Genomic DNA, 13,525 nt, shown 5'->3' on the forward strand with positions numbered 1-13,525 from the left:
ACTAATTACAGATAATGCTCTTATTGCTTTAGAGATTTTTCATTCTATGAAATATCGAAACAGAAGCCGAAAAGGTATTATGGCTATGAAGTTGGACATGAGCAAAGCGTACGATCGAGTGGAGTGGGGTTTTCTTCGCAAACTTCTTCTGACTATGGGTTTTGACGGCAGATGGGTGAATCTGATTATGGATTGTGTATCGTCGGTGTCCTATTCCATTATCATTAATGGGGGCGTTTGTGGTTCCATTACCCCTGATCGAGGCCTTCGACAGGGTGATCCACTATCTCCCTACCTTTTTATTCTGGTTGCTGATGCTTTTTCTAAAATGATCCAGAGTAAAGTGCAGGGTAGATTGCTTCATGGAGCAAAGGCCAGCAGAAGTGGTCCAGAGATCTCCCATCTTTTCTTTGCAGATGACAGTTTACTCTTTACTAGAGCCTCTATTCAGGAATGCACTATTATAGTTGATATTCTCAACAAATATGAGCTTGCATCCGGGCAGAAAATTAATTATGAAAAATCAGAGGTTTCTTTTAGCAAAGGAGTCAGTAGCAGACAGCGAGAAGAGTTGGTGAATGTTCTTAAGATGAGACAGGTGGTCAGTCATGAAAAATATCTTGGTATCCCCTCTATCTCAGGACGGTCGAAAAAGCTCATTTTTGACTCTCTGTTAGATAGAATTTGGAAAAAACTCCAAGGTTGGAAAGAGAAGCTATTATCACGAGCGGGGAAGGAAGTGTTACTGAAATCTGTTATTCAGGCGATTCCAACTTATCTCATGGGTGTCTATAAGATCCCTAGCATCATTATTCAGAAAATTCACTCTGCTATGGCTAGATTTTGGTGGGGGAGTTCTGCAACTCAGAGAAAGATTCACTGGAAAAGTTGGGAGTCAATGTGCACCTTGAAATGTTTGGGAGGCATGGGTTTTAAGGACCTAAAAGTATTTAATGATGCCTTACTGGGACGTCAAGCTTGGAGGTTAGTCCGCGAGCCTCATTCGCTGCTAGCAAAGGTATTGAAAGCAAAATATTTTCCAAATGGTGACTTTATGGGAGCATCTCTTGGTCATTCTTTCAGTTACTCTTGGAGTAGTATTTGGAGTTCGAAAGCCCTTCTTAAAGAGGGTGTAGTATGGAGAGTGGGTAATGGCTCGCAGATTAATCTATGGGATGACCATTGGGTGGTTGATGCTGAAGGTAGGTTCCTTACTAGTGATCGGGTTGAGCGCTTTAATTGGGTTAGTGATTTGATCGATTTTGAACGAAAGGAGTGGAATGTCGTAGCTATTGAAGCCTCTTTTAACGAGCGCGATGTCCGGTGTATCTTGGGTACTCCCCTTAGTTCTCTTGAAATGAAGGATGAAATTACTTGGGCCTTTACCAAAGACGCTTGTTATTCGGTTAAAACAGCTTATATGATTGGGAAGGGGGGAAATCTAGACAATTTCCACCAAGCTTGGGTTGGTATTTGGGGATTGAATGTGAGCCCAAAGGTTAAACATTTTCTATGGCGCTGCTGCACTTCTACCCTCCCTGTGCATGACGTACTCAAACATCGTCACATGGTAGATGATAATCTGTGCCCCCGTGGCTGCGGTCTAGTAGAAACTCAAGATCATGCCCTCTTTTCTTGTCCGTATCTGCTGCCTGTGTGGACCGACTGTGGTGTGGAAGATATTAGGCTGCTGTCCCTCAATAACGACATGTGTGAAAGTTTGATAAACTGGCGAGCGTGTGATGTGAAGCTTCGAGTCAAAGCTGCCTATCTTGCATGGGGTATATGGAGTGATAGGAACTCTATTATTTTTAACAACACCTCAACTTCTTCTTCTATCTTATTGGCTCGTGTTGACAGATGGGTGGATGAAGCAGGGGTCTATCTCCAAAAAATATACCGGGCAGGTATTTCCTCCAGCCTTGGCAGTTCACGCACATGGCTCCCTCCTCCTGCAGGTGTTGTGAAACTGAATGCGGATGCTTCTATGGCGGTGGATGGATGGATTGGTCTGGGAACTGTAGCCCGAGACTCCCGTGGTCAGGTCCTCTTTGCTGCGACTCGACGGGTGAGAGCACATTGGCCGGTGGAAGTGGCCGAGGCAAAGGCCCTAGAGATGGCGGTGCGTCTGGGTGCTCGCTATGGGATCCAACAACTCATTGTGGAATCGGACTGTCAATCTGTGATAAAACGTCTCTCCAAGCATGCTATTTTTCTCTCCGACTTAGACCTTGTACTTCATAACATTTTATTTGTCTGTTCTAGTTTTACTTCAATTGTTTGGTCACATGTTAAACGTGACGGCAATTCCGTGGCTCATAATCTGGCTAAACTTATCCCGTTTGGGGATGAACAGATATGGGAGAACCACGCTCCTCTGGAGGTGGCTCCTTATGTATTGATGGATTCTTTATCTATGGAGTAACAGTAGCATGCTTTTCCCCTAAAAAAAAAAAAAAAACTAGCTTTTAAGCTCGCACTATAGCTCGGGTATTTATATTTTTCTTTATCAACATATTACTTTAGAGTGATGTTATCAAATTACGATTTTATATTTAACTAGTATCATTTGGTTTAATGGTTAAAACTTTACTTCATCCCTTTCAAACTAGATGCTACATAAATAGAGGTGTTTCGAATTAGATACATTACTTTCTTTTTCGGAAAATTAATCCTCTATATCTCTCCTATCACATAAGTCCCCGTTTTTCTTTCTCTTTATCTCTCTCCCCTTTCCAAAAATTGTCTAAAAGTCCGTGTTTTATAAAGTGTAGCATCTATTTTGAAACGAAACAAGTATATAAAATTGAAGTTATGTGATCAAATTTTATACAATATATTTACTATAATATAGTACATATGACTTAGGCTATGTTCAGTTCACCTTATTTTTGCTTATTTCAGATCTAATCAGATCAGAAAAAATAAGTTCAGATCATGCTTATATTTAAAAATCATTATTACTATTAAATATCTTTCATTACATATTAGTATAAATTATAATAATTGAATATTAATAAAATACTCATTGATAAAAAAACCAGGCCACAAGCCCTGTTTGTTTATTGCCTTTCCTTCATTTTTAACTTGACATTTCACAATTTACACTCTCTCTCTCTCCAAACTGTTTGTCTTTCTTCTGTGTTTTTCTGTGTAATTAAAGTGTGGTAAGCTGAGAAATGGCTTCTTCAGCTGCGCCATTGTTAGCTGGCACAACCACACCATCAAAATCAAACTATCTAGGATTAAGGCATGTTATTGTTCCACTTTCCAACCTCAAAGTTACAAAATTTAACCCCTTAAAACTGAAAATGGAGGAGAGAGAAAATGAGGGTTTTTGTGTTTCTTCAATGTCTGTTGGAGTCAAATCAAGATTTGGGTCTCTTAGAGGAGGTGGTGCTGTTTTGGAACGACCCACTTTTGATCAGTCTCAATTTGACCCATCAACCCAAGTTCAAGAAGGTAAATTTCTGTTTCTTGGCTTTTATTGTCACCATATAATTTTATTTTTAGGATTATAGGAAGAAATTTAAAGCTTGGTTTATGTATAGGAATTTGTTTATTTGGTTTGTTCTTGGATTGCAAAGTTTTTTTCTTTTCATAATAATATTTTTATGTTATGTTAAGATATTTGGGTCTCTTTTCCTAATCAAGAACATGGGTTTTTTCTAGAAATTGAGTGATTTTGAGTTATTTTATCTATACTTTTATGTTATGTTTATAATTTTGGGTGTTTCTTTTGCTAATCAAGAACATGGGTTTTTTCTAGAAATTGAGTGATTTTGAGTTATTTTATTTATACTTTTATGTTATGTTTAGAATTTTGGGTGTTTCTTTTGCTAATCAAGAACATGGGTTTTTTTTAAAAATTGAGTGATTTTGAGTTATTTTATCTATACTTTTATGTTATGTTTAGAATTTTGGGTGTTCCTTTTGCTAATCAAGAACATGGATTTTTCTAGAAATTGAGTGATTTTGAGTTATTTTATCTATACTTTTATGTTATGTTTAGAATTTTGGGTGTTTCTTTTGCTAATCAAGAACATGGGGTTTTCCAGAAATTGAGTGATTTTGAGTAGATATCTTTTGTTTGTGGCAATATGAAATCGCATCGATCATACATCTGGGTGTACCTTTACCTAAAGCTATCTTTTTGCTCATTGCGACCTCTCCAGGAAAAGCGATGAGCAAATAATTAGTCTTGGGGGGTGTAGGTACAGCCAGGTATACAATGATAATTCTGGACAATATAGGGGGTATTCTTGTCTCTGTGAGATTTAGAGCTTTGCTTCTGGTTGAATCTTTTAGTACTCTTTAGCACCCAAATGTGGAAATTTTTGTATGTAGGTTGATAGGTCATTCATTATTCGAATTTTATTTGGTGTGCATTATGGTTTATGCTAATATAAATTACATGGAAGAATCAATTGTCTGAAAATATGAAGTATTGCTTTGGTAGCAAGAACCTAGAAATCAGAATTCATACACTTACTTTTTGGATACATAATTTTCATGTTGGTTTATCGTGTTTGGTGAAACTTGTTGTTTATTTGTAGGAGGAGACATTGGCCGAGTAAGGGATAAGAGAAGTACTGGAAGTGGAGACAGTTATAGGGTTTTGCTGCTTGATGATGAGCGTCACTCAGAAAAACTTGGTAGGCGAAAGTTACATTCTGTACAATTGAATTCAACTTAGTTATGCAGGTTCTGGAGAATTTCGGTTTCTAATAGCTGTATTGTGTGTTTTACTTTTAGTTTTGAAGGTGTTGCCACAAGCTGTTCCATCTGTTACTCCAGACGATGCAAGAAGAATCTTCAGTGAATCACGGCAAAATGGTGTTGCAGTGGTTATAGTGACAGTGAAGGTATGTTAATTACTCTCTACTCCAGTACTCCTTATGATTCTCTTATCCGTTGATCTGTTTCGCATTAAGTTTCAGCAGTGTATTTTATAGAATTCCAATGAAAGAAAGCAAGTGATGAACTTATCAGTGTGTCTTATGATACTCAAATTCTTGTTTGGCATTTTGGGCTCTTGATGTGGGTTTCAAAGAAAAAGTGATTACTTTAACAGTGACCAGCTTTGCCTGCATACAAATGTGGAAACTGTCTTGGAGATTTTGATTGTAGATAAAGGTGGCATCTAGAACCAAGTATGAGTTGTCATAAAGTTTTCTTCTTCCAGAATTCTTTTTTTTTCCATTTGAAATATATATATCCGGAACCAAATATAAGGAACTTTGAAAATCTGATTCAACTCTAAATCCTTTTGGCCTATATCCATGTCTTTTCATACTCTGACAATGAGGTGAAGGCTAGTTATAATTCTCCAAAAAGTAGTTACGCACAATAATCATACAGGCATACCCAGTAAACTCAAACTAGCACAATAGTTTAAAGTTTAAACACTAGAAGACAACAACCACATCACCAATCCTACCTTTGAGTTGTTTAGGGTAAGGACAAGCTTCTGTAGACAGCTATCCTTTGGGAAATAATTCATTTCTTCTTGGCAGATGTAGTATAAGTTTCCATTCAGCTCACCAGCTATAACTTTGAGCACTTTGTGGTAATACGACTGAGTCTGCTTCACCATCTCTGTTTACATCTCATGTTACTGACCATGTGCATCTTCTGTAGCCTATTGCGGTAATCAACCTGTTTTAAAGAGTGAATGAGGCAACAAAGAACACCTAGGCTGAAGTTGTCCTGAAAATGCAGGTGCAGGCCAAATGTCCCCTTGACCTCTGTGTACGAGCCATGTTCCCACTGGAAAATTGCTTGTTGGAGACTTGGAGTTAATCATTGGAATCTCCATATCTTTATCTGGGGTGATCTTGTCTAAAATTCATCTTGTATGATTAAGAAGTATCTTCGAACACCAACACTTTGACTCTTCGCTGCACCTAAGTTGTAGCCCAAGCCCATTGAGAGTCCTTCAAGTGCAATATCATTAAGATGTCTGGCCAAGCCAGATTTGTTTGATAATTAGAGGTCTTAGAAGCCGACTCACCAACCATGCCTTGCATTGAGCAGCTTATAAGTTGTTACTGTTGGGGATCCGTTAGAAATGAAAAAGGAATGGGAGATATAAAGAGAGAAATGAATTTTCACTTTTTAGCTCAACCAAAGCCTTCTATGAGTACATGGTGGAGTATCTTATATATCATCTCACCCCCCCCCCCCCCCCCCCCCCCCCTTCTGAGAATGCTCCTTCACCTAAGATGTAATTAGAACTCTAGGAACTGCTTCATAGACGTAGAATGCATTCAAACTTGAAAGAGTCTCTTTTGCACAAAGTTTTAGGAGAAACAATGTTGTGAGACATAGAAAGAAAGAGAATTTATTATATTATATTAAAGTTGAATGTATGTGTGATGAAAAGTTAGTGGTTCCATTCTAAAAGTAGAAACAAAATAAATGGGTAAATTGATAAGGGACATCCCAAAAAGAAATACGGGTATGCTAATAAAGACTGAAGGTAGTATAATTGAATCAATATAAAAACAGCTGAGATTAATCCCTATATAACTGAAATTAAATCAGCCTAACTAATACAATGATCCTATAGACAGTGCTTAAGCATTAAAGGAAGAATTTCAATGCACTTGAGTACTTTTTTTAATTTAACATCAATTCAAATTGCTTAAACAATTTTAACTTACGATTCAACAAAAGTATCTTAACACACTTGTTTTGGTTGGCAGGAGCACGCCGAATTTTACTCTCAAATGATGATCCGAGGGGGCCTACTGTCATCTATTGAACCAGATTCACAAACTGTATGATGTAACCTGGAAGGGATGCAAAATTTTGTAGTAGATGATATCTGAGTGTAATTACAGGAATATAAAAAACACATATGAATAGCATAAGTTTTGTAGCCTGTTATTCTTGGCACCTAGCAAAATTATTTTTGCTATAAGTTACTGTTGAACTAGTTCAGGATAAATAATTACATTTTACGTTCCGAAATTTATGAAGAGATATACTGTATCAGAGATGGATACACCTCTATTTATAACATACATGTCCATATATGGTGCTCCCAGCCCTGGTAGCTGCGTGCGCGTGATCTGCAGAATGACTATGCACTTAATTTGAGATGATCATGAACCTTTTTTGTAATGGGTTTACAACATATTGTTCATGACTATGTAATGTGTTTATCATTAGTCTAAGCTCAATTATTTTCATTTTCTTAAAGGAGCATATTCTCTTTAAGTTCAACATGCACCATGGGGTTCCCGCCTTCCTGGTGTAGGACATATATTTTCCTTAATACGTGCAATGTGTTATGCTCCCTTCTGTTTTGCAATAAGCTTAACACTTACTGAAAATGAATGTTGCAGAATAATCTCAAGATTTGCATAATCTTCCACCATATGAAGCCATTTTTTCTTATTATAAATCTCTCTTCACTTTCTTTTTTTTTTGTGCAACTCTAAATATTGTTAAGGTTATAGTTTCTTTTGCTTCTTTATTGTGTTAAAATGAAACCCTTATAAGTTAGCATTAGTTCAGCTAACTAAGTAGCTGAAAAAGATGTGTTTGGATCAACCTTTGGAGTTTGTTTGTCCCGGGAAGATAGGATGGTAAAGGAGAATAAGATTCAGAAACTGGGAACTTTTCATAAGGAGAAAGTAATGAACAATGAAAGGAATTAGTATTTGACAATGATGACTTCTAGGAATGTATTTTCCCTTCCAAAACAACTATCTGCCCTTCGTAGAAATCATTTCTCATCAAGGAAGCAATGTTCAGTTCGCCAACAACTGTGTAGGTAACAGTTCGGAGTTTGATCAAGTAAAAACTCCGTTAAAGATAGAAAAAAGAGTGTTCGCGCGAGTGGTGCTCTTGTTTTTAGGTAACTTTTAGAAGTCTAGGTAGTGTTTGGAAAAACAAAGGAATGTATGTTTTGGTAAAGGTAGCTTTGGGAAGTATCTAATGTTTCTCTTAATGTCTTTTTCGCCAATTCGATAATATTAGATCTATTACATCGATTTTTAGATGAAAATTACTGTTTTGGTGAGTCTATTTATCATCCCTATAGCCCATATAGAAGTCAATTTGATTTGGTTTTCAATCTTGTCTGTCTTGTATAGAATCCCCAGAAGGTAATTTTGATGTGGTCGATTTTCCCTCTTTTGCAATCAGTTTCGCTACAGCACCCGCTGCTTTAGCTAATTGTCGACCCTTTCCAAGTGTGATTTCTATGTTATGTATGGCCGTGCCTAAGGGCATATCGGTCAAAGGTAGGGCTATGGTGAGATGAACCACTCAATTCCAGGCAGTATCTAGTTTTCCACAAATGTCATTATGCGGAAGTTTTCCTTTTAACCTATGCTGATGACTATTCAGAGTTCAAATATACCACAAAATCCTTGGTTGCTGTCATTTAAAGATCACACAAAATGTTGTTGAATTTTAGAAAGTCATGCAATGAAGAAAAAAAAAAAAGAGACGTAAGATATTGAATTTTATTCTGAATATATGATCCATATGCAACACATATGTCCCATTTTTTTTGGCTCTTTTGCTGACTTTTTGACATTTTAGTTGGACTTGAAAGTTAGCAGTTATTTTTGGGTCTTTCTTACATGATGAGTCTGTCATTTTCTTGCTGTTTACTCATTATTCTTCTCCTATTATTGAGGACAATCTTTCATCAGAAACATATCAATGGCAAACCACTACCTGTATTTTCTTCTATGGTTATCATCATTCATGTCTTCCCAAATCTTCGGATCGTTTTCGCTTAGTATGATCAATGCAACCCATCCTTTAATAGATGGGGACACTTTAGTTTCAGCAAGCGGTAACTTTGAGCTTGGATTCTTCACACCTGGCAATTCTGATAAACGGTACGTTGGTATCTGGTATAAGAAAATACCTGTCCAAACTGTAGTTTGGGTAGCCAATCGTGAGGCTCCACTCGAGGCACTCGTGAGTTCCTCCTCAGCAGCCATGCTTAGACTCACTAGTGAGTCTGTCCTGGAGCTTATTAATGGCACAAATGCTGTTATTTGGGCAACCAACTTGACAAGAGCTCTGAAGAATCCAGTTGCTGAGCTTTTAGACTCGGGAAATCTTATCATAAAAGCAAAGGATAACAATGAAGAAGAATTTGATGGGATTTTGTGGCAGAGCTTTGATTATCCATGTGACATTCAGCTGCCAGGGATGAAGCTGGGTAAGGATTTGATTAGAGGGCTTGACCAGTACCTGACTTCTTGGAGAAATAGCGATGATCCTTCGCTGGGAAGCTATACATATCGTCTTGATTACCATGGTTACCCTCAACCAGTCCTGATGAAAGGCGTAGTAGAGCAGTATAGGAATGGACCCTGGAATGGAATTAGGTTCAGTGGAAATCCTAGTCTAAAGCCTAACCCTTTCTTCACTTTCAAGTTTGTCATGAACTCCAAGGCAACGTACTATGTATATGATCTTCTTAATAGCTCGGTCATTTCTCATAGGCTCTTGAACCCATATGGAACCATGCAAAGGCTTGTTTGGAGTGATCATGTACAAGGATGGGTAATGTACTTAACCGCGCAGTCTGATAATTGCGATACATATTCTTTGTGCGGTAAGTTTGGAAGTTGTAACATTGCCAACTCCCCTGAATGTGGGTGTTTGAGAGGTTTCAGACCAAAATCACCTAATGATTGGAATTCTGGTGATTGGTCGGATGGGTGTGTAAGGAAGGCCCCGTTGAGTTGTAATCGAGGAGACAGGTTTGTCAAGTATACCAATGTCAAGTTGCCTGATACGCAATATTCTTGGTATAACACGAGCATGACCCTCAATGAATGCAAGAGTCACTGCTTGCTGAATTGCTCCTGTGTAGCATATGCTAGTTTGGATGTGAGAAATGGGGGAAGTGGGTGTTTTATTTGGATTGATGTCCTGATCGATATAAAGATCTACCCAAAGAATGGTCAAGACCTCTATGTAAAACTGAATGCTTCTGAATTAGGTACTTAAGACCCTAGTCAGTTCAATTGTCATAATCAAAAACTGCTTGTTGGCCCGATGGTTAACTCTATTGTTTTGTCTATGACAGGGAAGCGGAAAAGGCGAATCTGGATCATGTTAAGCTCAATTTTTGTTGCTATAACAGTCCTAGTTTTGACAACAACACTCTTTTTATGGAAGAAAATGAGATTTTGGAGAAAAGGTAGATTTCTTTCTTTTCGTCATTTGCTAAAATAAACGATGGTTTCTTTCTAATTTGGGAAGCATCAGTTTAACTAAGCACTTGAGTTTACATTATGGCATGATTTTCCACTTGCAGGAAAATCTAGAGAAAGTTACATAGTTAGTGATAGAGAGAATGCAGAACCCGAGTTACCATTATTTGACATCAGTCTGATAGCTCAGGCTACTAATAATTTTTCGGATGAAAATAGGATTGGTGAAGGCGGTTTTGGCCCTGTATATAAGGTATGATAAGCTTCTAATATGCATATATGTATGAACAAACAATATGATTGCTATGTGAATGAAAGAAAAAAAATCTCCATTATGTTAAAAGGAAAAATCTTATAATTTATAGGGTATACTGAAAGGAGGACAAGAGATAGCAGTGAAGAGGCTTTCTAAAGAATCAAGGCAAGGACTTGACGAGTTCAAGACTGAAGTTATATGTATCGCGAAGTTGCAGCACAGAAACCTTGTAAAACTCTTGGGATGTTGCATTGAAGGAGAAGAGCGGATGCTTGTGTATGAATACATGAGCAACAAAAGTTTGGATTACTTCATCTTCGGTTAGAACTTCCCACGACTTTCCTAGTTAAAGCATTTTTTTTTGTATTCCAATCTTGTATATTTCATTTCACTTGCTTTTCTGTATTAACACAAAAACTTAAATTGGTTCAGATGATATTACAAGTAAATCATTGGAATGGCCCAAGCGGTTTGAGATTATCAAAGGGATAACTCGTGGCCTTCTTTATTTGCATCAAGATTCAAGGTTGAGAATCGTTCATAGAGATCTTAAGGCTGGTAATATCCTACTAGACTCAGAACTGAATCCGAAAATTTCTGATTTTGGCATGGCAAGGAGTTTTGAAGGAGACGAATGTGAAGTAAAGACCAACAAAGTGGTTGGAACCTAGTAAGATTATATCACCTCTTTGTTTCTTTTTTATTCTGCTTGCCATATGCTAATATTATGTGATGTTCCTCCTGTTCTGTCAGCGGATACATGTCTCCAGAATATGCAATAGACGGGCTCTTTTCAGTAAAATCAGACGTGTTTAGCTTTGGGGTACTAGTGCTAGAAACCATTAGTAGTAAGAGAAACAGAGGGTTCAATCATCCAGATCACTACCATAACCTCCTTGGACATGTAAGAATTCCTTTCATCTTCTCCTTTTTCCTTGATGCTTGTTAGTTCTGTTACTCGAACTCAGGTATTTATGTAAAAATAAGGATACATGTCCAAGTATTAGACTTCCGCCATTTAATATATTTTCATATAAATTTTTCTCAAAGTTTCAAGTGTCTGTACGGATTGTACCTATCTGAGTCGGCCATTTAAGATATGTTGAGATAACACGGGTACTTGAAGTAAAATGAAATGTCTTTTTCTTGAGCAGTTCATAGCCAATGCAAAGTTCCTGTTTTTCTATGCATTCTGTTACACTTTATAATTTTAGCTTTGATCCAAAACTAAGACTAGATGCCAATAGAACAACCCGGGAAAAGAGAACACGAAACATCGAAATTGTTTGGTATATCCAACAGTGTTTGAAAAGGCAAATCCAGATCAAACAGACAATCAACCCTTTTCTTGATCCATATCTTTCTGATCTGCAGTCCTGGAACCTGATGTTAACTTTCAGAATTTCTGTCTATTATATTGTCTAGGCATGGAGACTTTTTAAAGAAGGTTTGGCTTTGGAACTTGTTGATCCATCAATAGTGGCCTCCTGCAATGCATCCCAGGTACTGAGATGCATACACATAGGCTTGCTATGCGTGCAACGAAGCCCGGATGATCGCCCCAGCATGCCGTCTGTTATTGTAATGTTAGATAATGATGTTGAATTGCCTCAACCGAAGACGCCTGCATTTTTCATTGAAAGGGAGCTCCTGGACAAAGATTCCTTAACAAGTGCTACTGTATCTGAATCACATTGCAGCAATGAGATGAGTATAACTGTAGTATCTGGCAGATAACATTTCTTATACTTCTACTCCCTCCGTTTCATTTTAATCTACACACTTACACTTTTTACGCATGCCAATGTAAAACTTTGAGGACATATATCTTTAGTTTTGTATTTTTAAAAATTATAAAAAGTACATATTAATAAAATACATATTAAGACGAATCTAACAAGATCCCACATGACTATGTTTTTATTCACGTATAAATCACAAACGAGGGTCAAAGTGCAACTTGTGAATAGTGTAAAATGTCAAAGTGTGTAGATTAATATGAAACGGAGGGAGTATCATATAACTAGTTTTTAGACCAGTGCAAAATGCGCGGGAAGTTGTTTGCTTACTTACTAATATGGTTTGATTGCAATGTATAAAAATTAGTCTTACTGTTTTGTGATAATAGCATGTTCTTTTATTGAATTATGTTATATTTATACTATGTTTGATAATAATGATATTGTATTTTTTTTTGATAAATTGGTCCCTTTTATTTATTCAGGATAGAGGTTACATAATACATTCATCTATTTAGGGAAATACATAGCAATTTAAAACTGCCCTACAAAGATGAATAACAAGCGAATTACAGCCATGCTACAAACTCATCCGCTCTTGAGAGACCTTGCTTTGCTAGGAGATCCGCTACCACATTTGATTCACGACTTTTGTATGAGATTTCAATCCCAGAGTCGCATCTCATAGCATTTCGGATGTAGTTGATGACAAAGTTTAAGTTCCAAGGCCCATCTGAATTTCCATTACACCAACTGACAGCATTGAGAGAGTCCGATTCCACCATCATTTTTGCACCTGAGAGGCATCCTATGGACGAAGATAATTTGATGGCTCTTTGGATTGCAAACATTTCAGCATGATTTATTTCCATAAAAGGAATGGGGCTTGAAAAGAGACAAAGAAACCTGCCATGACAGTCTCTCAAAACACCTCCAATGGCCGATTTTGAGCAAGTTAATTTCAGAGACGCATCTACGTTCCACTTGAAGCAAGAGAGACCTGGGGGAGACCATGGAATTGGAGCTTTGGGAATGCGAGATGAAGAGACTGCCGGGGACCAGTCCAGGCATTGGGGGAATATTAGCACTTCATTCGGCCCATAGGGGAATGGGTCATCCCATCCCTTGATCCACCAACAGAGGCGGAGAATAACCAGGTCCTGAAGTTGGGCCATTGAACTATAGATATTCTCGAAGCATCGGCTATTTCTTTCTTTCCATACCGTCCACATAATGATGAGAAAGCTTGCAACCCAGACTTTTTTGAAGAACCTACCCTTTTTCGGCGGAGTCCATTGATCAAAAGCATCACGAGGGGAAGAAGGAAAGGACCA

At 37.6% G+C, this 13,525-nt stretch overlaps 2 protein-coding genes across 3 annotated transcripts; both read left to right on the plus strand.

Annotated features, from left to right (window-relative positions):
• The first annotated feature begins 3,067 nt into the window (after positions 1 to 3,067).
• LOC104902634 (hypothetical protein) lies at positions 3,068 to 7,209 on the plus strand. Its single transcript, XM_010690483.4, has 4 exons — positions 3,068 to 3,462; positions 4,557 to 4,655; positions 4,756 to 4,865; positions 6,708 to 7,209. The coding sequence occupies exons 1-4, from the start codon at positions 3,180 to 3,182 to the stop codon at positions 6,786 to 6,788; spliced, it is 573 nt and encodes a 190-aa protein (XP_010688785.2). The 5' UTR covers positions 3,068 to 3,179; the 3' UTR covers positions 6,789 to 7,209.
• Positions 7,210 to 7,449: 240 nt separating this feature from the next.
• LOC104902669 (G-type lectin S-receptor-like serine/threonine-protein kinase At4g27290) lies at positions 7,450 to 12,629 on the plus strand. Of its 2 annotated transcripts, none has more exons than XM_057391800.1 (7): positions 7,450 to 9,982; positions 10,070 to 10,183; positions 10,301 to 10,449; positions 10,562 to 10,772; positions 10,885 to 11,122; positions 11,206 to 11,356; positions 11,956 to 12,629. In XM_057391800.1, exons 1-7 carry the CDS (start codon positions 8,683 to 8,685, stop codon positions 12,187 to 12,189), a joined length of 2,397 nt encoding a protein of 798 aa, XP_057247783.1. In that variant the 5' UTR covers positions 7,450 to 8,682; the 3' UTR covers positions 12,190 to 12,629. The 2 variants fall into 2 exon arrangements, with proteins under 2 accessions (XP_057247783.1, XP_057247782.1); XM_057391799.1 differs by having other exon boundaries at positions 7,454 to 9,982; positions 11,878 to 12,629.
• Positions 12,630 to 13,525: the final 896 nt, after the last annotated feature.

Source organism: Beta vulgaris, chromosome 9, assembly GCF_026745355.1.
Source record: "Beta vulgaris subsp. vulgaris cultivar EL10 chromosome 9, EL10.2, whole genome shotgun sequence".
NCBI lineage: Eukaryota > Viridiplantae > Streptophyta > Magnoliopsida > Caryophyllales > Amaranthaceae > Beta > Beta vulgaris.